The 26,729-nt window shown below is 50.2% G+C and overlaps 1 protein-coding gene across 1 annotated transcript; it reads right to left on the minus strand.

The window, feature by feature from the left end:
• Window positions 1-678: 678 nt before the first annotated feature.
• LOC135177805 (uncharacterized) lies at window positions 679-26,721 on the minus strand. Its single transcript, XM_064148260.1, has 10 exons — window positions 26,569-26,721; window positions 26,324-26,419; window positions 24,828-24,895; window positions 22,479-22,888; window positions 21,640-21,764; window positions 16,590-16,742; window positions 15,744-15,795; window positions 2,362-2,487; window positions 1,317-1,388; window positions 679-961 (listed from the first exon to the last, which is right to left on the minus strand). Exons 1-8 carry the CDS (start codon window positions 26,719-26,721, stop codon window positions 2,459-2,461), a joined length of 1,086 nt encoding a protein of 361 aa, XP_064004330.1. The 3' UTR covers window positions 679-961; window positions 1,317-1,388; window positions 2,362-2,458.
• Window positions 26,722-26,729: the final 8 nt, after the last annotated feature.

The following is a 26,729-nucleotide window of genomic DNA, read 5'->3' on the forward strand; positions in this document are numbered from 1 at the left end:
ATCAGCACCACAGCTCCCAGCCCTCTGACGCCAGCTGCAGTGGGGCATTAGTTGCTAAAACTCTGCCTGCCCCACACACAACAGCTTTGGCTCTCTCTGACCCCTGAGTGTCGAGCTGCAAGCACCTAACACATGGTCACTTTGGCCACTCACTGCCACAGCACAACAGGGCCCAGAGCCTCCTGTCTCAAAGAATCCCTTCTAAGCCCTACCCTTCTGTCATTCTCTTACTCCTCCTGTGGGTCTGCATGGAGCAGTGCAGCCCCATGGCAGAGCTCCTGCACTGCAACACAGCCGTTCCTCAGTGCAGCACCTCACAGCTGCAGCCAGGCTCCACATCAGCACAGCCACAGGGTTGGTGGCTCTGGGCCTGCACTAATATGGTCACGCTCACTAAACAGCTGAGAGATGCTGTTGCTGGAGCTACTTCAGGCTCCTCTGCATCCAGGCCTGAAGAGCACTGAGGCTGCTGACCAGCTCCACACCGCAGGGACTGAGCTCAGCTGAAATCATTTGGATGCCACATTGTAGCCAAAAAACAAAGACCTTGCCAGAATCAGGATGAACTCTTGGACCACCCTTACCTCCTTCCAGCACCATGCCTTTGTAGACACAAAGGTTTTCTCCCCCGCAGTGCTGCTGATAGACTTTGATCTCCTCCCTGAAGTTGGTGTCAGGGTGAGCCAAGTGCAGACTTCTTCCCAGGAAGGCCCTGGTCACGAGCACGTTGCTGTGTAAAGAGGGCTTGTGGAATCCTCCAGAATTCTGCAGCAGGAAACACACAGCTCTGTGTGCTCACACTACAGCACGTGGAGCATGTGGTGACTCTCACCAGGTGTGACTGAGCAGCACATACTCCAACCAGAGCAAGCTGGAGGTCAGGATGATTGAGTTGACAAAGTGGTGGGCGTGGGAGGCAGGCAGGCCTGGCACCATCCACTAACCTTCTGGAGCGTTCCATCTGAAGGAGCACAAATTATGTCTCTGTCACCTGCTAGAGCCTCTAACAGCAATGGTGGAGCTTGCCTCTGCTCTGCCCGTCACTGGATGGACCCCCTGGAACAGCTGGTTAAGGAAGGAGAGGAAATCAGGGGGAGAATGAGAGAGGGATGAGGGAGAAGACGTCTTCCCAGCCTCTGACTCATTTCCCTGCAGCCCTTTCCATCTGCTGATCTGCCCAAGACTCGACTCAGATGCCTCTTTTCGTCTATCTCCTCATTCGTGGTTTAGTTGAAGGTCTCTCAATCAGCCCCTGGCAAACAACACAGGGCACAGCTGACAGCTCTCATCACTACTCCAGAACACTCAAGGCTTACCTTGGTTCTCTCCCACTTCTCCATCCTCAGAGAATGTTCCAGCTTCCTCATCGCTTCCAACTGCTGCCAACGCTACCAGTGGAAGGGGAAGAGAAGTCTCAGTAACAGACATCATGAGATGCCCCTGACTGGCAGCACACTTGCCTCTGTCCTGCCTCTCGCTCACCTGCTGCTCCCTGGGTGCTACCCTCACTAGGCCTCTTGTGAAACCAGGACTGATGCGCCCCCTTTGGCATCACCTCTGTCCATCAACGTGGCAAGGGAAGATCTGAGTAGGTGTGCAGGGGCACAGACCTGCTCCATTCTGGAGGTGTGCCCAAAGGTTGCAGTCGGACAGGATTTAGAACCACCTTCAAACTATTTGCTTCTGATGAGATTTGTTTAAGCGACCAACCCTGTGAACATCACCCCATAGCCTGATGGCTACCCAAGAGCAGTAATGGATTCAGGACAGCACGTGTCCCAGTGGCAGTGTGGTGGAAGATCTCAAGGCAGGGGAGGCTTCATGCAGGGGATGTGAAGCACAAGAATTGTCCCTTCTGCTACAGGAGAGCTGGAGAGGCACTTGTTACAAAGGCGTGGAGTGACAGGGTGAGGCCTGATGGCTTCAAACCGGAAGAAGCTGAACTGAGATAACAATTTAGGAAAAATTCTTTCCAGTGAGGGTGGTAGAGACACTGGAACAGGTTGCCCAGGGAGGTCATGGATGCCCCCTCCCTGGAGCTGCTGTGTGTGGCCTTGAGCAGCCTGGTCACACAAGCACAGGATGTCAGGGACTGGGAGGGACCTCGAAAGATCATCTGATCCAACCCCCCTGCCAGAGCAGGTCTAGTGAAAGGAGTCCTTGCCCACAGCAGGGGGCTGGAACTAGACAATCTTTAAGGCCCCTTCCAACCCAAGCCACTCCATGATCCCCAGCAGGGAAGAGCCTTCCAGGGTAACCTGAGGACACAGCTACAGACGACGGCGTGGGACAAGCTAGCAGCCACTGGCTGGCAGCAGGGAAGCATCTGAAGAGGCTTGGACAGCACTGCTGAGTACACACCTTCAAGTCGAGGATCTTGTGGAATATGACTTGAGTCAGGTAGTCCTCCAGGAGTCGCTGGTGATTCCTCCTGATTTCATTTCTCCGGTACTCCTTCTCAGAGATTATTCTCCCACTCCTTGAGATCTGCCAGAAACATGATTGAAGCTGTTTAAATAACCTGTAGGGTCAAAGGTGCTCCCATTGCACAGTCTAAACCCCCTCAGAGAGCCAACGCGAGTCTGTGTATTTACAGACAGGAAGATCCTGCAGAGGCAAACTCCAAGGAGCAAAAAGAAACAGGGAGCAAAACCATAAAACGACTCTCCCTGAGATGTCATCTTCTGCCTGGATGTCAGCTATAGGCAGATTGGCATCACTGGCTGTGCCACATGTAGTCACTGACTGCACCTGCACTGTGAGAGGCTCAGGGCTCAGCCAAAGCTACCCAGGACATACACCACCAGCCCGCAGCAGCCACTGGCCCCACTCTGATGCAGATAAGCAGGACGACTGTTGCACTGCAGGGGATGCAGTGGAAGCATCAGCATGATGCCTGTGGTGCATGGAGTCCAAACTGGGTGTGAGCACACCGCTTCTAGTGTGCCTGCACCATCCACCAGAAGCCCCCATGCCATCACCTTCGTGGCCCCACACAGCCCCAGGGCATCCTCAAACGTCCTCAGTGCCAGCTTTGGTACCTCCTCAGATTCACAGATTCATACAACGTTCTGGGTTGGGAGGGACCTTAAAGATCATCCAGTTCCAACCCCCTGCCCTGTGCAAGGACATCTTCCACTAGACCAGCTTGCTCCCAGCCTCATCCATGATGGCCTTGGACACCTCCAGGGAGGGGGCATCCACAACCTCCCTGGGCAGCCTGTGCCAGTCTCTCACCACCCTCATTGTAAAGCATTTCTTCCTGATAGCCAGTCTAAATCTCCCCTCCAAGTTTCAATTCCTTCTGGTAGAGGTGATCCTGGTATAGGTCATGACCAGGGTGGGGTTGGACCAGATGACCGCTGGAGATCCATTCCAGCCTCTGACATTCTGTGATTCCCTCTTCTCTTAACACTACAAGCCCATGTGAAAAGTCCATCAGTGCCTTCAGAAGCTGCTTCGCACAGGGAGGAAAGCCCCCAGCCCAGTTTTACCTGTCCTTCTGTGTAGTAGTTTGAAGATAGCTAGAATGTTTTGGTGAGAAGAAGTAGATTGCAGGCTGTGAAAGGAAAACAATGGTGATGTCTACTTCCCTCACCATCTCGCTGAGAAGAATGGGAAGAAGAAATGAAAACATTTGATAACAGTCTCGCCATTTTCTCTCACTCTCACTTGGGCTGCTGACTGAACTGCATCTCTCTAACACACCCTTCCATTTGGCCTAACCCACTTTGCTTAACCTCTTGGCTGAACTTCTATTCTTCCTTAGGATTAGGGTTAGGTTGAGAGGGGCAGGGGGAAGGTGCAGGGGTGGTTGAGAGCCCCTCCTGGGGACTCAGGTTTCTGGGAGGGGAGTTGTGTTTCTGTATTACCTTTTACCTTGTATATTTCTGTCTATTTCTGTATATACTGTAAATAGCTGCTTGTATATTGTGCTGCTGTAAATAAATAGCTTAATTTATATTTCCAGAGCCAGCTGAGTCTAGTCTGAGTGATTTCTGAAGTGTGGGGGGGCGGGGAATACCCAAACCATCACATCATTTTATTTGGCACTCCAACAAGGGGCAAATTCATTTTGAGTGACAGATAATTAACTCTGGGAATCAGAATGAAGGTAATGAAGCAGCTATTTTACTTAGTGGGTGCTATTGTGTGGCCTGTTTTCTGTTTTCTTGTGTATAATTGGATCAAAGGCCAAATTGGTTATTTCTTGCTTAATGTAATTTTTAAGAAGGTCAAAGCTAAACTCACAACCATTTTCTGGAATTGGGGGGACTTCATTCTTGGGTATGCTGGATTTAATGTCACTGAAAGTTTTACTAGTAACATTACAGGGGTATTTAATAATAATATTAGAGGCGATGGAAGTACTTCTGCTTTATCTACAGCCCTGATGAGAGTGATCCTTCCCAAAACTGAGATGCCAGACTCTTGTTCAGAATTTTGTTCATGTCAGACTGTGGTATTTCTGTTGGGTGTGATTTTAGGTCTTGTAATTTTGATTTTCATATTTATTATGGCATTATGTAAGAAAAAATCGAGTGCAATGCCTGTAAGAACCAGGAAGCTATGTCGAAAATGAAAGATAAACAATGTACCAGTATAAACCAAAACAATGATAACTCAGGGGCACAGCAAGGGACAGCAAATATTACTCCTCCTTCTCAGGATTCTGGGACAGCCACTACACGTCCCTCTCCAGATTCTGGGGAAGCTGCCACTGTTCCCAGTGGGAATGATAACACGGCAGGATTGGCAGCATTCCCAGGAACACAGGTGACCACTCAAAGCCCAGATGTTCCCTTAACTAATAACACTAATTCAGACAGTTCGAATCCCCAGCCAGCAGACAACCAGAACCCTCCTAGCTCTAAGGCAGATCTGAACTTACAGGCCTCAGGCCAGACCCCCAATGATTCAAACCCTTCAGTAGACATGTCAAAGTCTGTAGCTGCACAGAATGCCTTTTTGGTGCCTGCTAAGGCAAAAGCTAAGACACCACATTTGACAAAGTGTGATTCAAAAGAGGATGTAAGAGAGGGGACCTCTGGTGAGCAAGAAGAGGAAGAGGAGACATATAGTCTTCAGGATTTGGTGAACATGCTCAGATCCCAGTACTCTGATGAGAGGAGTGCTGTGAGGTTGGCTGCCAAGAAAGAGGATGGTTCTGATGAGTTTAAGAATGTGCTTAGGAAAGTTTGGTTTCTAGGCCAGGGACATCCAGATCAACAAGAGGAAGAGGAGAAGGATGACATCCAGGATTCCAACGATCCCCTCAGAGAGGTCAGGGAAGTTAGAAAGGAATACTCAAAGGAATCAGGAGAGCCAATCCTAAGCTGGCTGGTGAGATGCTGTAGCATTGGTGCCAATGCCAAACAGGCAGGAGACAAGTCTGCCACGCAGCTAGGACCACTCACTAAGGAGAGTGGAGTGGACAAATACCTAGCAAGTCCTCTTGGTAAGGTTAGCTTGTGGACATGCCTTCTGTTGGCTGTGGCTATGAGATATCCTTCCCAAGATGATCCGCCACGGGCGGCCAAGAAGTGGAACACCATTGAGCAGGGAATTAGGCTTCTGAAGGAGTTTGCTGTGAAGGAAGTGCTTTATGGAGATCATGGCACACATAAGCCTGATGACATTCCTCTTGGAACAGGTCTCATGAAGAAGCTTGTTAAGCTTGCTCCTTCATCCTATGCTAACATCAGAGTTCAGCAAAGATGAGGGAGAGAACAAGCCCACCATGTCACCCTTTGCTCCTGAGAATTCAGACGTTACTGAAGCTGTGGTACAGACCTCTATGCCACCATCCGAATCCTCCAGTTCAGAATTGAGCGAGTCTGAGACTGATAGCAATGACAATACCTTGTATGAGGCAGCACAGCGAATGATACAGCGCTTAGCAAAGAGAAAAAGTTTGAGACAGCCAGCCTTTGCAGTCAGCCAGCAAGGGGCTGAAGGGAGTGCCCCGAGCAAGGAGGGCGTTAGTAACACAAGCAAGAGAGCAGAAAGGTCCAGCTCGCAACTATCACCTCCTAGGTGGCAACCATGGGGTAAAATAGCTAGGGAGGCTTTATCAGATGGGGACACTGAGGCTGCAAGTATGTTATCTAAAGTATGTCCAGTGGTTTATGACACCCGAGCAGATGAAACAATTGTTGGGGAGCATCAGGCATTTGATTGGAAACTATTAGCCCAACTTAGAGAGACGGTATCTAAATATGGACTTCACAGTGACCCTGCTCAGCAGATGTTACAGTATATTTTCTCTGTCTGAGGGATGCTAGCACAAGAAGATTGGAAACAGGTGTTGAGAATGATACTAACCGCCTCACAACAGATGCAGTTTAATACTGAAATGGAAGCCTTGTGTCAGGGTGCTATTTCACTGCCATGGGCAGATAGTGATCCTCTGCGGGGGATCACCGTTAGCCAGCTGAGAGGCGAAGGTCAATGGGCGGGGGTGGATGCTCAACTTAATATGGCCCTGGAGATATTAAAAGAAAGCATGAGATTAGCTCAGTTATCACTGGGGGGAGTAAAAACGGCCCTGATTACCCCATCTTATACATCAATTAAACAAAAAGAAAGTGAGCCTTTTGGCTCCTTCTTAGACCGACTCCATGAGGCATTGGACAATTCTGACTTACCGGAACACATGAAACACACCCTTATACAACAGCTTACTTTTGATAATGCCAATGCTAGAACCCGAGGTATATTAGTAACCCTACCCCGGGATGCCACAGGAGCACAAATGTTAGACAGAGTGCAGTGAGAGGAAACTGCACCCCTAGAACCTAGGGCTTATGTTGCAGTTTCTCCTGCACCAGACAATACTAGGGATCATCTAGAAAAGATTATTGAACAGCAGGCACAGGCACTAGCAGCTTTAGCTCCGATTAGATCAGCAGGAGGAGGGAACTGTTTTGAGAATCGAATAAGATGTTTTCGCTGTGGACAGATAGGTAATTTTCGCTCTCAATGTCCGATACCCAGTGTACATTGTAAAAACTGTAACTTGAAAAATCACTCCACGGCAGCCTGTCGATGACCGGGAAACAGGGGGAGGAGCGCGAGGAGCAACTGAGTGCCGACACAAATGGCTGCTCCCGTCACCTACAGTCAGCCACCAGAGGGAACCTCGGGGTGGACCTGGCAACAGCAGTAGAAACCACCTTAATTGACAGTAAGCCCCAAAAGATTCCATCTACTTTAAAGGGACCAGTGATAATCAACGGCCAAGCCTGTGAGAGTATACTTCTGGGAAGATCATCAGCATCTATAAGAGGACTATTTGTTTTGCCTGGAGTCATTGATTCGGACTTTGAAGGCATTATCCAGATTATGGTTCAAACGGACTTTCCACCAATACACATTCCTAAGGAAAGCAAGATTGCTCAGCTCATCCCAGTTCCATGTCTACTACAGTCAGCACCTCCTCTCTTACAGCAACATTGAGGAGAGAGTGGATTTGGATCAACTGGAGGTATGGCACTATTAAGCCTACAGCTGGGTCAAAGACCTGTGGTGACAGCGAACTTATCAAATGACTCAGATGGAATACAATTGCCGATGCTTGTGGATCCAGGTGCAGACATTACCATCGTTGACAGAAATCAATGGCCTGCACACTGGACCACTCAGGCCTGCATAAAAGGGGTTGAAGGGGTAGGTGGAACGGCCAAGTACGTCAATCCACTCAATGCCTGCAACTTACCATTGAAAACCAAACTGCCAATCTCTATGCGACTGTAATGCCTCTGCCCAGAGGTGTCAATGGACTAATAGGGAGAGATGCACTCTCTCAGCTTGGACTAATCATCACAAACGAGCATTGTTTTTATTAGCAGCCACTGAGAGGCAGCTTTTCCCCATTCAACTATATTGGCTAACAGACAAACCGATATGGGTGGAGCAGTGGCCGCTTAAAGCAGAAAGGCTGCAAAAAGCACACGAATTAGTTCAAGGACAACTAACAGCAGGGCATTTGATTCCTTCCACTAGCCCATGGAATACTCCTATTTTTGTTATTCCAAAGAAATCAGGCAAGTTTTGATTACTCCATGATCTTTGAGCGATCAGTGACCAGATGCAAGCAATGGGAGCACTACAGCCTGGTTTGCCAACTCCTGCTTTGCTGCCTGAAAAATGGCATCTGTTGATCATAGACCTAGAGGACTGTTTCTTTACCATTCCACTACACCCAGACGATTGTCAGCGTTTTGCCTTTACCCTGCCATCACTGAATAGGCAGGCACCAGCGAGCCATTACCAATGGACTGTGTTACCTCAAGGCATGAAGAACAGCCCTACAATCTTCCAGCTTTATGTGGACAATGCCTTACGACCACTATGAGCACAGTGGCCAACTACCTCCATTTATCATTATATGGATGACATTCTTTTTTGCAAAGAAACTCCATTTAGTGAAGGACAAATCCGGCCACAAAAACTTACTTTACATATGAATATCATGACACTTACAGATGCACAAAAATTAATGGGTGATTTACAATGGCTTCAACCAGTCATTGGGCTTTCCTTGGAAGACTTGGAAAAACTTAGGCCTTTATTTCAGGGCTGTGTCCCTGCGGCTACAATGCACCTGTCCACAGATCAGAAAGCCATGATTGCTAAACTATCAGATCAAATTAGCCAAAGATGGGTCAGTCGCCTAGACCCATGGGAACCTATAGACCTGCTCATTCTACCATCAGCCCACACCCGCATGGGTGCAGTTTGCCAGAGCTAAAACAAAAAAGGGGAGAGCATAAGGATCCTGGAATGGATTTCCACACCCTTACAAACAAAGACAACAATCCAACAAAAAGTTGAAAATTTGGCAGAGTTGATAGTTCGAGGAAGACGTCATATTCTGCAAATTAGTGGCACGGAACCGAGTACCATATTTCTTCCCATCAAAAGGGCTGACCTGGAGCAAACACTCTGGCAAACTCCTGCGTTACAATTGAGTCTACTATCCTGTCCTGCACATTTATCCATGCAACAAATTTAATGTCCCACACTAAAACGGATGTTCCGTTCCGTTGCCTGGAACGGTTATTCCAGGGAAAGAGATCACCACAACCACTGTTAGATGCTATCACCATATACACTGACATGGGGAAGAAATCGAAAACAGCCGTTGCTACGTGATATGAGAAAAGAACCTGGAAGCACCAACTTCCAACCTAGGGACTCTTTACAAATGCTGGAATTAGCAGCAGTAGTTTGGGCTCTTTCACGATGGATGCAAGAACCATTGAACATAGTGACTGATTCTTTGTATGTAGCAGGAATTTTGGAGCGTATAGAAAGTGCTTTTGTGAAGGACATATCGAATGTTCATTTAGGGCAGCTTCTGAGAGCGATGCAAAGTGCAGTACAGCAGAGAGCAGAAGAGTATTGTGTGATCCACGTACGTAGTCATAAATGGGACACAGGTTTGGGAGAAGGGAATGCAAGAGCAGATGAGCTAGTTTCCACAGTTGTTCCCCTGAGTGAGTTCACACTTGCATGAGAAGCACACCAGAGGTTTCACCAGAATGCAAAGGGTTTGCATAATCAGTTTAAAATCACGATGAATGAAGCTAAGGGTATAGTTCAAGCTTGCCCTGAGTGCAGCCATCATGGTCCTGGTTTGGGTATTGGTGTGAATCCTAGGGGAATGGAAGTGTTGCAGTTGTGGCAAATGGATGTCACACATGTTCCAGAATTTGGAAGGTTAAAGTATGTCCATGCTGCAATTGATACATATAGCAAGTTCATCTGGGCCACAGCTCAGACTGGTGAGAAGGCATTGCATGTTCAAAGACATTTGACTGTTTGTTTTGCAGTGATGGGAGTACCAAAGGAGATTAAGACTGATAATGGGCCAGCCTACGCAAGCGAAAGGATTAGGCAGATGTTGCAAGCGTGGGGTGTGAAATATACTAGAGGAATCCCAAATTCACCTACGGGACAAGCGATAGTAGAAAGAGCAAATCAGACCCTGAAAAGGTACATTCAGAAGTACCCGGAAATTGCTGATCCAGCCGAAAGTTTAGCAGTGACGCTTTCTACCCTTAATCATCTATGCATCTTTTCTGATCAGGATGTGCCTCCAGCAAAACTGCATGGTGGTACAGTAGAAAAACAACCACACAAAAAGGTCCAGGTTATGTGTAGAAATCCTAAGACAAGTATGTGGGAAGGGCCAGCAGAGATACTCTATTGGGGCAGAGGATATGTTTCTGTTTCTACATCAACAGGTCTGCTTTGGATTCTGGCGCAATGGACAAAAATTGCTCCTTCTACTGATCCTGTTGCTACTTCTAGAAGTGATGGTCAATGCGATCAATCAAGTGAATCCCCAAGCAAACATGCAAGTGACATGGGTGAACCAGACGGGTAATAAGGACTTTTGTCTTAGTTTACAATCAGCTACTGAGCCTTTTAAGACATGTCTGGTAGGATTACCAGGATTCGACCCAGAAGACTTTAAGGGTTACATGAAAAATTATAATTGTAATAAGATAAAGAATGCTTCTGATTGTGCTGTGTTGCTGATAAGAGGGCTGAATGTAACCCTGCCCTGGGACCCACAAGAACTAGAGTTATTAGGTAGTCAAAAGATAGGGAACTTGTCCACAACTAATTGGACTCGAACTTGTTTTGCTTTCGGGACAAAATATCAGGGAAATTAGGGATATTTGGCTTATATGAAAATGTTACAGCAGTGGACAGACGTATCACCAGGAAAACCTTATAATTGGTGTAATGGTAGAGAATACTGTGGCGCAATACCATGGATAAGTGGGGAGGGAAAAAAGAGGCCTGCATCAGATGCTGTGTATGGTGCAGATATAAAGCAAACTTAGTGGAATAATGGAACAGCCATTCCTAACTTTCTAACAACACCTTTCTTATCTGCGGCGATCGTGCTTGCTTAGCTGAAAAATCATACTAACCACAAAAACCCGTTTGACCAGTGTCTAACATCAATTTTTGGAGGTTTGTCTCCCTGGATACTACAGGTTATTAAGGAGGGCCTCCGCCTGCTGGGAATAGTACTGCTTATGCTTATATTATTAAGCATAGGATATGGATGCATTATGAGGGGTGTGGATCGAGTTACTGAAGGTGCAGCTCTGCTTGCCCAAAAACAAAAAAGGGGAATTGTTGAAGAATGGCTAAAGGAGAATGGACATGACTTAATGCTGGGCAAGCAGAATGAGTATATAGAACTGGAGCAGGGCTGTGCTAGGCTGCACCGAAAACAAAGGCAGCATTTGATATAACTTGGCAGGCAGGCACCGTCCTTGATGAGTCAGCAAACAAGCAGAGCAGAATCCAGCTAACTCTGGATGAGATAAGAAAGTTGGTTTGCAGCTTGCAGCTGTAACAGCAAGTAGGTGTACCATGCAAATATGGTCTTTAGAGATTTAGCCATTTAGCTTCTTACATGTATGCATATATTATCTGTAACACGTCTACCAAATAAAGTTGTCACTTGCTTTTGATCCATATTGCAGTGTCCTTTTAACCCTTCTCCACAAGATCTTCTCTGCAAGACAAAATCATTGACATTCTGCTGCAAGCAGGTTTTGCCATTAAGAGAGACAAGGTCAAAGGACCTGCCAGAGAAATTCAGTTTCTGGAAGTGCGGTGGCAGGATGGTCACTGTCACATTCCACAGGATGTGATCAACAAAGTCTCCACCATGGCAGTTCCCACCAATAAGAAGGAGACTCTCTCTTTCTTAGGTGCAGTGGGATTTTGGAGACTACACATTCCTGGATTCAGTCAAGTTGTCAAACCTCTGCATGATGTGACTCGTAAGAGAAACAATTTCGAGTGGGGACCTGAACAACAAGCAGCCTTTGATCAGATCAAGCGAGAAGTAGTCCATGCAGTGGGCTTGGGACCTGTGAGATCTGGTCCAGACATTAAGAACATTCTGTACACGGCTGCCAGTGACAATGGTCCAACTTGGAGCCTTTGGCAGAGAGCTCCAAATGAGACACGTGGTCATCCACTTGGTTTCTGGGGTCGTAGCTACAGAGGTTCAGAGACAAATTACACCCCAACAGAGAAAGAGATACTAGCAGCTTATGAAGGAGTGAAAGCAGCTTCTAAAGTGATTGGAACTGAGTCACAATTGCTTTTAGCTCCTAGATTGCCGGTTCTAAACTGGATGTTCAAAGGCAAAGGTTCATCACCACATCATGCCACAGATGCAACCTGGGCTAAATGGATGGGTTTGATAACCCAGCGAGCACGAATGGGTAATCTTGATCGACCTAGTACAGTGGAGGCTATCACCAACTGGCTGGAAGGCACAGACTGTACCAAACCTCCAGAGGAGAAAATAACCCATGCTGAAGAAGCTCCTCCCTATGGTGATCTCTCTGATCAGGAAAAGAACCATGCTTTGTTCACAGATGGTTCCTGTCATCTTGTTGGGAACAAGCGAATATGGAAGTCAGCTGTGTGGAGTCCTACCAGGAGAGTTACCAAAGCGAGAGATGGAGAAGGAGAATCCAGTCAGTTCGCTGAGGTAAAAGCTGTTCAACTTGCTCTTGATGTGGCTGAACGTGAGAATTGGCCTATCCTTTACCTCTACACCGACTCGTGGATGGTAGCCAATGCTCTATGGCGTTGGCTAAAGGACTAGAAAAAGAATGGTTAGCGGAGAAGAGGAAAGCCTATTTGGTGTGCTGATCTATGGCAGGACATTGATGCACGGCTGGAGAGAACTCCAGTGAAGGTGCAGCACGTAGACGCGCACATGCCCAAGAACAGAGCCACTGAGGAACACCAACACAACCAGCAGGCAGACCAAGCTGCTAAGACTTCTCAGGTTGATACAAACTCTGATCTTGACCTTGATTGGAAACACCGAGGTGAGCTGTTCTTAGCTCGGTGGGCCCATGATTCATCTGGACATCAAGGCAGAGATGCGACATACCAATGGGCTCACGATAGGTCAATTGACTTGTCCATGGATGCTATCACCCAAGTCATCCATGACTGTGACATTTGTGCTGCTATTAAGCAGGCTAAGTGAATCAAGCCCTTATGGTATGGTGAGAGATGGTCAAAGTACAAGTATGGTGAAGCCTGGCAGATTGACTACATCACTTTAACTCGATCTCATTCTGGCAAGCAGTATGTGCTGACGATGGTAGAGGCCAGCACCGGATGGCTGGAAACCTATCCAGTTCCACATGCTACTGCACACAACACCATTCTTGGCTTGGAGAGACAAATCATGTGGAGACATGGAACTCCAGAGAGAATCGAGTCAGACAATGGCACTCATTTCAAGAACAATCTTGTGAAAAACTGGGCCAAAGAGCATGGTACTGAGTGGATCTATCATATATCCTACTATGCACCAACTTCAGGGAAGATTGAGCGCTACAACGGTTTGCTGAAAACCACCCTCAAAGCCATGGGGGGTGGAACTCTGAAAAACTGGGACAAACATTTAGCACAAGCTACCTGGTTGGTATATAGTAGAGGTTCAGTAAGCAGAGCAGGACCTGCACAATCAGACTTGGTCCAAACAGTAGATGGTGATTAAGTTCCTGTTGTACGTGAAAAGAATCTGTTAGGGAAAACTGTTTGGGTATTTTCTCCTTCGGGCAAAGGGAAACCTGTCCGAGGGGTGGTGTCTGCTGAAGGTCCTGGTCATACCTACTGGGTAATGCAGGAGAATGGTGAAATCCAGTGTATTCCACAGAGAAATCTAACTTTAGCTGAGAGAGTTTAAATTCAGAGTGAATTATACAAGCTGTTAGGAGTTTTTCGTTCTAGGTACCATCAGTGTCCAACAATGAAAAAATCTGCGAGAGAATCTGGAGTACATGAGCACGAACCCAACGTCATCTGGGAGTCCCTGTTCTCTTCTCACCTGTGAGGAGAGAAACTGTTCTGAGCTTTTGAATTACCTACATCTGAGATAGCTGGAATGAAGTGTGAACTGAACTTGTAATATTCATTAATGTAAATACTGGTTTAGGTTAGATCAGATAGTTCTCAGCAATACTCTGAGTGAAGTAGACAGGGGTGGATTGTGCTAGTTTGAAGCTAGCTAGAATGTTTTGGTGAGAAGAAGTAGATTGCAGGCTGTGAAAGGAAAACAATGGTGATGTCTATTACCCTCACCATCTCACTGAGAAGAATGGGAAGAAGAAATGAAAACATTAGATAACACTCTCGCCATTTTCTCTCACTCTTGCTTGGGCTGCTGACTGAGCAACATCTTACTCCCTAACCTCACCTTCCATTTGGCCTAACCTACTTTGCTTCTTAACCTCTGGCTGAGCCTTAATTCTTCCTTGGGACTAGGGTAAGGTTGAGAGGGGCAGGGGGAAGGTGCAGGGGTGGTTGAGAGCCCCTCCTGGGGACTCAGGTTTCTGGGAGGGGAGTTGTGTTTCTGTATTACCTTTTACCTTGTATAGTTCTGTCTATAACTGTATATACTGTAAATAGCTGTTTGTATATTGTGCTGCTGTAAATAAATAGCTTCATTCATATTTCCAGAGCTGGCTGAGTCTAGTCTGAGTGATTTCTGAAGTGTGGGGGGGCGGGGAACACCCAAACCATCACATTCTGTCATTCTGACCTCCAACACAGCAGGCTGAGGCAGCACAGCCCTGCAGCCATCAGTCTCTACCTGACCAAGGGTTGAGAGTAGCACAGGGGGACATGCTGTGACAATCTGACACGTTGCTATTCCCATCTGAAAGGGAGGAGAGAAGGGAAGGGAAGGGAAGGGAAGGGAAGGGAAGGGAAGGGAAGGGAAGGGAAGGGAAGGGAAGGGACGGGAAGGGAAGGGAAGGGAAGGGAAGGGAAGGGAAGGGAAGGGAAGGGAAGGGAAGGGAAGGGAAGGGAAGGGAAGGGAAGGGAAGGGAAGGGAAGGGAAGGGAAGGGAAGGGAAGGGAAGGGAAGGGAAGGGAAGGGAAGGGAAGGGAAGGGAAGGGAAGGGAAGGGAAGGGAAGGGAAGGGAAGGGAAGGGAAGGGAAGGGAAGGGAAGGGAGAAACGGGCGCAGAAGGGAGAAAGAAGAGAAGGGAAGGGAGAAAGAGGGGAGGAGAAGGGATAAGGAGGGGAAGGGGGAAAGAAAGGAAGGGGGAAGAGCAGAGGAAGAGGAGGATAGAAGAGGGGTTAGGAGAGCAGGGGATGGGGAGGAAAAGCAGCAAAAAAGTATTTTTCTCTGACTTTCTCAGCATTTCAAATTGAAAATACTCTACCAGCACCTTGAAAATTCCCCATTTAAAGGGCTGGCCTGGGAACAATTCTTTTTAGCCACAGTAAGTAGCTGGGATCTTAAAAATGGCCAAGTAGCCTTTTAGGAAAAAGAAAAAATATCTACAGCAGCACAGTATAAAGTGTTGTGCTTTTTGATATAGCCACCAGCATGTGCCACAAACGCCTGCACAGCGTTGTCTGTCTGTTAAAACTGGGTATGTATTTGACACACAGGCAAGGAAATTCTTCTCTTCACAAAGTCATCCTGCTGCGGCTACCAGCATAACGTATGGCAGAGAGAATCTGCAAGCACAGATTTTACTGCCACCACTTTTGCACAAAGCCAAGACACCTCTCCAAGAGGCAGAATGTAAGAAGAGAATTACAGAACCATTAGTTGATATTAACCATGACTGCAGACCCACTCTTGATATAGCTATTAACCACTATTGCAGATGCAAGGAGAAAAGGCAGCATTCCTTGCAGCTTTCCCTCTGGCAGTACTTACTCCTCCACTGGCACCATGCACCAGCACCGTCTCCCCTGCCTTGGCATGCCCTCTGCATGGAGAACAGAAAACACTGGCATTAGAGAACAGAGAACACTGGCATTAATTAAGCACCAGACTGCCACATCATGAGTGCTGTAATTAAAACCCCTGATCTACAGCCTAATGCACAACCCTACGGCCTCATTAACATTCACCTTCAGGAATCTGAGCACTGAAGAATTCCATCCACAGATTCCAAGTGCAAACCCTGAAAAGCTTTTACAAATGCACACACACAGAGAGACATTTCTCAGTGTTTGGGTGTTTCTGAAACACGGAAGAAAGTGACACCCTTAAGAGACCCTAAGGCAACTACAGCATGACCCACAGTGCAGAGGGCTGCATCTCGAGCACTGCGAGTGTGCAAATGCAGGAGCTGCGCAGAGCTTTCAGGGCATCTCTCTGACACGACCAAGCTCATCACCTCTCTGTCGCTCTCCTTCAAGCAAAGAGCATCACAACTGCTGTTAGGAACAAAAAGCACACAGAAGTGATTAGGCTGGAGCGAGAAAGTGTTTTAACAGTCTTAATGACATATACCTAAGTGATGGTGCTGTCTAAAGCTATTTCCATTTCCAAACAAACCTTGAATTTCTCGCTCCTGCATGAGATCATTACCTCAGGCGGGAATCATTCTGCGTGGAGCACCTCTGCAATGCCACCAGAGCAGCTCTGCAGCACACCTTTTCTACACGCAGCGTCGCTGCTCCGAGCAGAGGAAGTGCAGTGCTGCTCCCCAGGAGCAACACTCACACCATCAGCACCCAACAAACCGTAAGGAAGTAAATCCCCAAGCACAGGTACCTTGAAGGCTGTGACCTGCTCCCCAACAGTCTCTATGGCACCAGCCACATCCGTGCCGGGGGTGTAGGGTAAAGCTGGCTTGCGAGCGTAGGTTCCAGAACGAATGTAGGTCTCCACAGGATTCACCCCACAGGCATGGACTTTAATGAGCACCTAAAAGAACAGATCACACAATCCCAGCATGCTGGCAGTTGCAAGGCACCGCTGGAAATCGTCCACTACAACCCCCCTGCCAAAGCAAGGGCACACACAGCAGCTTGCCTAGGATCACAGTGGCCAGCTGCGGTTGGAAGCTCTCCAGAGAAACAGACTCCAGGCTCCAACACCCGCACAACAAACAACTGCTAAGGAATCTGCCCCTGGAAACAGTGAGGGATGGGTACAGATCCCTGTCAGGGGTAGTAAGGGAAATCCACCCCGGCCCTCGCCTCCTCTTCCTCTGCCCTTGCACAACAAGTATGAGGTCCTGCATACAGAGGGTACAGAGGGTGAGAACAACGAGGAGCATCCAACTGTGACATTGCCTAGGGTGGAGCAGTCGCCACCAACTATGGTGACTAGCTCCACAAAAAACAAGAGGGACCCATTTGTCGTCCCGACCCGTCTCACAGGGAGGTCTGCTCCCTTCCTGGTGCCCGGGTTAGGGACATCACCAGGAGAATCCCTAACCTAATACACCCCTCTGATTATTACCCCTTGCTGGTAATACAGGCTGGAAGGGATGAAATTGAAAAGAGGGGGACCAGGGCAATTAAAAAGGAATTTAAGGCCCTGGGGAAATTGATAGATGGGGTGGGAGCGCAGGTGGTGTTCTGCTCAGTTCCCTGAGGCAAGGGAGTTCACAGAGAGGAACAGCAGAACCTACGATATCAACAAATGGCTGAAGGGATGGAGCCAGCGGCGGCATTTTGGGTTTTTTGACCATGGGGGAACTTTTACTGCGCCGGACCTACTTGATCGTGATGGGGTGCAATTGTCTAGGAGGGGCAGGAGAGTCCTGGCAATGGAGTTGGCAGGGCTCATTAGGCGGGCTTTAAACTAGGTCTGAAGGGGGTGGGTGAGGCAATTACTCTCCCTGAGAAGGAGAGAGTGGGAAGGAAACTAGGGACAATTGGGGAATCGAGAGCCCAGCTGAAGTGCATCTACACCAATGCACGCAGCTTGGGTAACAAGCAGGAGGAATTGGAAGTCCTGGTCCACCAGGGTGACTATGATATAGTTGCCATTTCAGAAACTTGGTGGGATGACAGGCATGACTGGGCTGCTATACTGGGGGGATATAACCTCTTCAGGAGAGATAGGCAAGGGAGAAGAGGAGGAGGGGTGGCTCTGTATATTAGGGAGTCACTCCATGCCATTGAGCTTGAGGTGAGGGATGAAGGTGTTGAGAGCTTGTGGGTTAAAATGAGAGGGAGGACTAACAAATCTGACATCCTGGTTGGAGTCTGTTATAGACCACCCAACCAGGATGAAGAAACAGATGAGATATTTTACAAACAGCTGGAGGCTGTCTCAAGATCAGATCTTGTCCTGGCGGGCGACTTTAACCTGCCAGATATCTGCTGGGAACTAAGTTCAGCAGAGAGGAGGCAGTCCAGGAGATTTCTAGATTGCATGGAGGACAGCTTCATGTCCCAGCTGTTAAGTGAGCCTACTAGGGGTCAAGCTCAGCTTGACCTGCTGCTCTCCAACAGAGAAGGGCTGGTAGGAGATGTGGCAGTGGGAGGCTGCCTGGGGTGTAGTGATCATGAGTTAGTGGAATTTTCAATATACAGGGAGGTAGGGAGGCACTGCAACAAAACCTACACCTTGGACTTTCGGAGGGCAAACTTCAATTTGCTTAGGAAACTTATTTCCAAAGTCCCCTGGGCAGCAGTCCTCGAGAACAAAGGGGTCCAGGATGGTTGGACCTACTTTAAACAGGAGCTCTTGAAGGCACAGGAGCTGGCAGTTCCCATGTGCCGAAAGATGAGCCGCAGGGGGAGGTGACCAGCCTGGATGAGCAAACAGCTCCTGAAGGAATTGGGGAAAAAAAAGAGGGTGTATCACCTCTGGAAGGAGGGGAAGGCTTCTCCTGATGTGTTTAAGGAGGTAGCCAGATTATGCAGGAGAAAAATTAGAGAGGCTAAGGCTCAGCTAGAACTTAGGCTGCCACTTCCGTGAAAGATAACAAAAAACACTTTTATAAATTTATCAACGCTAAAAGGAAGGGCAAGAAGAGCCTCCACTCCTTACTGGACCAGGAGGGGAATACTATAACTGATGATGTAGAAAAGGCTGAGGTCCCGAATGCCTTCTTCGCCTCAGTTTTCAACAGTAAGGAAGGAGGAGGAGAAGAATGGCCTCTTGAACTGGGGGATGGGGTCGGGGAGCAGTGTGTTCCCCTGGAAATTCCTGAAGAATTAGTTCAGGACCTGCTGAGCCATCTGGACACCCACAAGTCCATGGGACCAGATGGGATCCATCCCAGGGTGCTGAGAGAGCTGGCAGCTGAGCTGGCCAAGCCACTCTCCATCATTTTCCAGCAGTCCTGGCTCACCAGAGAGGTCCCAGGAGACTGGAAAATGGCCAACGTGGTCCCCATCCACAAGAAGGGTCGGATGGAGGAACCTGGGAACTACAGACCTGTCAGCCTGACCTCAGTGCCAGGGAAACTGATGGAGCAGGTTATCTTGGGGGTGATAAGAGTGCACCTGAGGGATGGCAAAGGGCTCAGGTCCAGCCAACATGGGTTTAGGAAGGGCAGATCCTGCCTTTCTAACCTGATCTCCTTCTATGATCAGGTGACCCGCTTGGTGGATGTGGGGAGGCCTGTGGATGTGGTCTAGCTGGACTTCAGCAAGGCCTTTGACACTGTCCCCCACAGCAAACTGCTGGCTAAGCTGTCAGCCCATGGCTTGGATGGCAACACTCTGTGCTGGGTTAGGAACTGGCTGGAGGGCCGGACCCAGAGAGTGGTGGTGAATGGTGCCACATCCAGCTGGCAGCCAGTCACTAGTGGTGTCCCTCAGGGATCTGTGCTGGGCCCCATCCTCTTTAACATCTTCATAGATGATCTGGATGAGGGCATCGAGTCAGTCATCAGCAAGTTTGCAGATGACACCAAGCTGGGGGCAGATGTGACTGAGTTGGAAGGCAGAAGGGCTCTGCAGCGGGACCTTGACCGCCTGGACAGATGGGCAGAGTCCAATGGGATGGGGTTCAATAGCTCCAAGTGCAGGGTGCTGCACTTCGGCTACAACAACCCCATGCAGAGATACAGGCTGGGGTCGGAGTGGCTGGAGAGCAGCCAGACAGAGAGGGATCTGGGGGTGCTGATTGATACCCGCCTGAACATGAGCCAGCAGTGTGCCCAGGTGGCCAAGAAAGCCAGTGGCATCCTGGCCTGCATCAGGAATGGTGTGGTCAGCAGGAGCAGGGAGGTCATTCTGCCCCTGTACTCTGCACTGGTTAGACCACACCTTGAGTCCTGTGTTCAGTTCTGGGCCCCCCAGTTTAGGAGGGACATAGAGATGCTTGAGCGTGTCCAGAGAAGGGCGACGAGGCTGGTGAGAGGCCTCGAGCACAGCCCTACGAGGAGAGGCTGAGGGAGCTGGGATTGGTTAGCCTGGAGAAGAGGAGGCTCAGGGGTGACCTCATTGCTGTCTACAACTTCCTGAGGGGTGGTTGTGGCCAGGGGGAGGTTGCTCTCTTCTCTCAGGTGGCCAGCACCAGAACGAGAGGACACAGCCTCAGGCTGCGCCAGGGGAGATTTAGGCTTGAGGTGAGGAGAAAGTTCTTCACTGAGAGAGTCATTGGACACTGGAATGGGCTGCCCGGGGAGGTGGTGGAGTCGCCGTCCCTGGAGCTGTTCAAGGCAGGATTGGATGTGGCACTTGGTGCCATGGTCTAGCCTTGAGCTCTGTGGTAAAGGGTTGGACTTGATGATCTGTGAGGTCTCTTCCAACCCTAGTGATAATGATACTGTAATGATACTGTAACTTTCTCCCCATCTTCAGATGGAACTTCCTGTGTTCCACTTTGTGTCCATGGTCCCTTGTCCTAGCACCCACCACTAAGGTACTGGCAAACACTGACCAGATCCCCTCTCAGCCTTCTCTTCTCCAGACTGAGCAGCCCCCTGCCTTGCAGTCTTCTCTCATCACACAGATGTTTCAGTCCCATCACAGGATGGCAGGGGTTGGGAAAGACCCAAAGAGACCATAGAGTCCAACCTCCCCTGCCACAGCTGGACCATACAATCGAGCTCAGGTTACACAGGAACACATCCAGACAAGCCATGAAAGGTTACAGAGGAGACTCCACAGCCTCTCTGGGCAGCCTGTGTCAGTGCTCCAGGATCCTTACACTACAGAAGTTCCCCCTTGTGTTGAGCTGGAACCTCCTGTGCTGCAGCTTCCATCCATTGCTCCTTGTCCTATACTAGGGAGCAAGTGAGCAGAGCCTGTCCCCTCTCTCCTGACCCCCAGCCCTCAGATACTGATAAACAGTGATTAAATCCCCTCTCAGTCTTCTCTTCTCCAGACTAAACAGCCCCAGGTCCCTCAGCCTCTCCTCATCAGGCAGTGCTCCAGTCCCCTAATCATCCTTCAGCATCCTCATAGCCTTCACTGGACTCTCTCCAGTAGTTCGCTGTCCCTCTTGAACTGGACAGCCCAAAACTGGACACAATACTCCAGACGAGGTTTCGGTAGGGCAGAGTACAGGGCAGGAAAACCTCCCTTGACACCTCAGGATGCTTCTTGAACAATAGTGATAAAGATTTAGCACTTGAATTCTCAGAGCAGCATCGTGCTTTTTTAACCAGATTCTTAAAACACAGTCAGCTAAAGTTCAGTCTTAAACTGAAGCCATTTTCAGCAGCTCCTTTACTGCAGCCCCTACCACACTAAAGGGCCACGTTTTGTTCAGCTCAGCACGTAAGAATGCACTGTCCAGGAACCACACATTCGAGATCCCGGGAGCTTTTAGTTCCGTACTCCACACCCTGCTCCGAGCGCCCCTGGTGTTCTCCCTCACCCTTACTTCGGCTCACAGAACCCCCACGTACCTGCTGTGCCTTTGGACTGGGGATCAACACATCTGACTGGAGTTTCAGCACATCAGGGCCCCCAAATTCAAAGACCCTGACTGCTCTCATCACGTTTCTGCTGGCTGCCATCGCGATCAGAGCGTCTGCGAAGGGGGGAACACAACGTTTACGTTCCCTTCCTATTTTGCATCCTCACAACACTCAGCCAACTGCCCGGTAAGCAGCTCTTTAAATGGGGCTCCGTGCGCCATTAACACCTGGGCGGCTTTGGGTTCCTTCCAGAGCCACGCAAAGGCACAAACTAAGCCAAGCATTTGCGTGACCTCAGGGCTGTCGAGAGAATCGATCGCTAATGCTTTAGCTGCTTTCTGAGCCGGCTCCCGTGAGCACCGTGACCTGCTGCCGGCGGCGAACGCGGCTCTGGGTTTCAAGCACCGGCTCCGGGCGGCTCCGCCGCCGGGCGCTGGGGGAGCGGAACAGGGGCACGGCCGCGGGAGCGGAGCCTGAGCCGGCTCCTGCGAGTCTCACGGGAAAATTCGGCAACGGAGCGGGAAGAACGGGGCACCACACAAGCTCACCCCCGAGCACGTCCCTCGGCTCACGGCTCGCCCCTCGCCGCCAGCCCTCGCCCCTCCGACACCTCCCGCCGCGCCAGTCCCCGCCCCGCCGCCCGCCGCTGCCTCCGGAGGGCCCAAGGGCTGGCACCCGCCGCGCCAGCCCGGAGCGCGGCGGATCTGTCCCACCCTGCCCGCGGAGCCCGGCCCTGCGCACCGGGGACCGCCGGCAGCCCCATCACGCTGCCCGGGGCAGAGACGAGTTTCGGCGGCCAGCGGAACGCCCTGGCGACCACCGCTTACCTGCCGCGGCGGCGGAGACGGGCCCGGGCAGGAGCTGCGGCGGAGGGTCAGCGCGGGGCTGCGGCAGCCGCGGAGCGGTGTCGGCCCGCCCTTGCACCCCGCCCTTCGGTTGGCCGTGGGCAGCTTCGGCCCTGGCGGGCCGCCGGCGGGCCGAACGATGGCGATCCCCCAGCAACGGCGTCCTTCCAGCAGCGGAAGGCGCAGCGGCTGGCGCGGGCGGACAGCGGCAGGAAGGGTGCGGTGGACGAAGGCGCCGCCGCTGTCGTGCAGCTGCTGAACGGGCGGGCCCGGTTCTGCACCACCAGCTCCTGCTCGGGACGCCTCGTCCTGGTGCAAGGCACCGCCACGGTAAGTCCCGGTCGTCCCGGGCAGAATAGTTCAACAAGAGGTTTGTGTAGCAGAAACGCTGCCTTTCAGAAAAAAGCTAAGATAGAATGCTATGCTTCTCTGATTCTCTTACACTGCTTTTTTGAGTGAGTGCCTTAATATCCCCTGAAATTTAAAGATATTTTTGCAGTAGGGTGGTGTTATTAGGACTTCCAACACAGTCTGCTCTCTGCGTTCATCTCTTTTCTTTGCCCAAAACAGAAGAGGTTACAAGTTCAGAAATTCACAGCTTCCGTCTCTGCATCCACACATTCTCAAATCTCCCCCCAAATACCTGACTGCCTGTCAGTCAAAGCTAAAAGCAGAGCGGATGTCCACGGGCCCGAGGTTGGAGACAGCAGTAGGGCAGCGCTGACAGAGAGTGTTTATTGCTGCCTTCAGCACAGCTGTGCTTATCTTCTTAAACCTGGAGCACAAATGACACACTTGGCTGTGTTCGGAGAGCACTGCTTTCGGCTGAAAGCAGGAGCAGGTATGAAGGGGACGCTGCATAAACACATTTACCTTCTGGTCAGTGCAGAAAGGAGAGGGTGTTGCTTCAGCAGTTGCTTTTTATGCTGCCGTGGCCTTAAAAATCACATGGCTTTGATTCTTGCCTGAAGATTCCTCCTGACTATTTTCATTTCACAAGAAGGAGGAGAAAGGCTGAACCAAATAGCAGTGTGGAGAAACAGCTGAAATGCCCCAAGGTAACAGAGCAAATTTTTTAGTGCTGTGAAGTAAGCCAGCGAAGGCAAACAAGAAGATGGAGCAGAGGGCAAATGGTGTTTAGAATTATGTGATCAGACAATGAAATAAGTGGTAGAACTGCCTCAAAGCACCCTCTTTGAAGAGAGAAAAGTCATAGCAACCTTTGAGATGTCTCTGCCCCACAGATGTGGCACCAAAGTGTTTTGGGCTTTGCCCTGTCATCTCAGTGCCTGTTTGGTGGCTTGCCCTTGGCACGGTGGGATGCAGAAGGCTCCCAATGAGTTGGCTGCAATAGCAGTGCACTTTAACTGTCCATCTGACAGGCCAGCTGAACATGTCAATTCACCACGGAGAGAAGCTCTCACTGATGCTTTTCCAGTTCTTTACACCTTCAGCATTTCCCACAGAGTGAGTACACTGCAATGCAAGAGAGATGTGGAGGTGCTGGAGCAGGTCCAGAGGAGGGCAGTGAAGCTGGGGAAAGGGCCTGGAGAATAAATCTTAGGAGGAGCAACTGAGGGAGTTGGGGATGGTTAGTGTGAGGAAGAGGAGGCTGAGGGGAGTTGCTGTCTACAACTACCTGAAGAGACATTGTGGAGAGGCTGCTGCTGGGCTCTTCTCACAGCTAACTGGACACAGAACAAGGGGAAATGGCCTCAAGCTGAGGCTGGGCAGGTTTAGATTGGGCATTAGGAAAAAGTTTTTCATGCAGAGAATGGTCAGGGAGTGGAATGAGCTGCCCAGGGAGGTGGTGGAGTCCCCCAGCCTGGATGTGTTTAAGGCTGTTTTGGATGTGGTGCTTAGGGCTATGGTTTAAGGTGACTCTTAGGTTCTAGGTTGGACTTGGCAACCCTGAGGGGCTTTGCCAACCTCCATGTTTCTGTGATTCTGTGAGGATCTACAAGAGTCTTTTCTGTTAAGCAGCTCCCAGCCAACCCAAGTCAGAAGCATCTGGGGGTGTCCTTTTGTTGTATCTTTGCAGGGCATGATTGCCTTTACCTTCCAATTGCAGCAACAGTCCTTCTGGTCTGGAGATGTGCCTTATCCTAAATACACAAACTGGTATGAACTGACACCTCCTGCTTCATTTGCAGTGCTGGACACCACCCTTCTCAGGGTCTGACTTTGGATGACATGAGAAGAAACTTCCAGTGCCCACCAGTTGACCAAAATGGTGAGTTAATGCAGAGTACTGCTCTGACCACCTTGGTGTGGCTACCCAGGGGCAGCTGCAGTCTCCTGAGCTACCAAAAAGTCTCAGGAAAAACTCACCTGTCACAAAAATGGATTTTGGTGTAGAGGATCCTGGGCCCTGCCTTCTCGCCCTTCTCCCACTCCACCTAATGCCCCAGACAGTTTTCATCTTCCAGTGCCTGTGCTCTCCTGTTTCCATCTGGCTGTCTCTGTGCAATGCCAGGCTAGCAAGAGCTTTGTGCTGGCTCCATTGGGTTCGTCACCTTAGCACAGTGACCAGTGACACCTGCAAGGGTGAGGACAAGCCAGTGCCTTTAGCACCACTGGAGCAGCTCCCTGACAGCACAGCAGCTGCTGCTTTCTGATGTGCAGCATCAAGAATGTAGCTGTTTTAAGGACACTTCCCAGAATGCTGAGTTTGAGCCCTTCAAGGCTCCAGTCGCAAGGGCAGAGGTTGTTGGTTCCTTTCCATGGCAAAGCCCCACAGTGTTGTTTACACTTCGATGTCAGTCACCAAAGCTTCTTTGTGCCCCGGTACCGTGGGTTCCTTGGGTGATGTTGACTTCCCATTGCCACTTCCCCTTTCCGCTTCTCCTCAGCAGGTGGCATCAGAGGGAGGCCTGCAGCCAGCACAGGGCATCAGTAGGCTCTGAGCCTGTGCAGCCCAAACTGGTTTTGTCGACATCATCACTGTGGGGAAACTGGGAGGCAGCATTGCTGCTGTGCCGAGCTGCACCTGAACTTCTCTCTGCCTCTTGCAGGCTACGTGTCAGATCCCATGGGCACCATGAGGTTCCACTCCTGCAGCAGCAGCGGCACCTATGAAGGAAGCAGCTGAGGGCAGGAACTGTCCAGCTCCAGACACTCGGCGTCGAGCAGCAGCACCACTCCTCACCGTGTCAGCCTGACCCTCAGCTACAAACTGAACAGTTTGACTTGGTGGTGCTGGCAAATGTCGTTGTCCTGAGCGCTGCTCTGGTGTCCCTCTCTGCTGGCCCCCTCGAGGGTGTCAGGTTTTGGTGGTGTGCATCCATTCTTCAACAAAGTCAGTGCCCACAAGGAATGCTGTGCTTTCATCTTCACCTTTAGGAACGTGGCAAGATGAAAGGAAAAATGCATCTGTGGTAGGTTCAGAGAGGGTTTTTTGTCCTAAGGAGCTTAAGCTTCCCTTCAGACTTTTCTTTACCAAAAGCAACCTGGGAGCTGCAAACGCGACTTGAAACCAGGTGGAAACCCTGCTAAATAGGACAGTCCTAATGCAGAGCAGAGTGCCACTTCTGACCCAGGGCAAAGCTGCTTCTCAAGGCAATACATGTGTAGTATAGAAAGCTCTTCCCAACACCAACTGCCTGCAGATAATGTTGCTAGTAATTACAGTGACTGGCTGTGGTGCTGGGACCGCAGCAGCAGGAGCTGCTGGCTCAGCAGGCGCTGCTGGCTCAGCAGGCTGGGCAGGGGCTACAGGAGCAGCTGCCATCTGTGGTACAACTGGAACAGAAGCTGCAGCTGGTGCTGGCTGTGGAGCTGCAGGTGGAGGAGCTGGAACTGCAGGAGTCGCTGGGCAGCCGCAGCACCATCCGCTGGTGCTGCACCAGGTCCAGTGGGTTGTGTGGGAACAGGTGGCCGCACTGCAGCACCAGCTGGCTGTGCTGCACCTGCTGGCGTAGCACCTGCCCCACTCAGAGGTGACTGTCCAGCAACTCACAAGGCATATCTCGGCCTCGCAACCTGATCAGCAGCATCTGCTGGCTGGGCAGGAAGCTGGAGGGGCCTGTGCACTCCGCGGCTGATGTAGGGGATGCCGAGCACCTGTCCCCACATTGACGCTGGCACGCTCATCCTCCTCTCGACTCAGTTCCTCAAGGTGTCTCCTCCACTCTCTACCCTTTCTCTTAGCTGCTGCCACCTCGACCCTTTCGGTGCTGGCTACCTCGGCACAAGCGGGCCCTGCCAGGGCACTGCCATTTGCCATGACGGCTG

This window comes from Pogoniulus pusillus, chromosome 8 (genome assembly GCF_015220805.1).
Source record: "Pogoniulus pusillus isolate bPogPus1 chromosome 8, bPogPus1.pri, whole genome shotgun sequence".
Classification (NCBI taxonomy): domain Eukaryota; kingdom Metazoa; phylum Chordata; class Aves; order Piciformes; family Lybiidae; genus Pogoniulus; species Pogoniulus pusillus.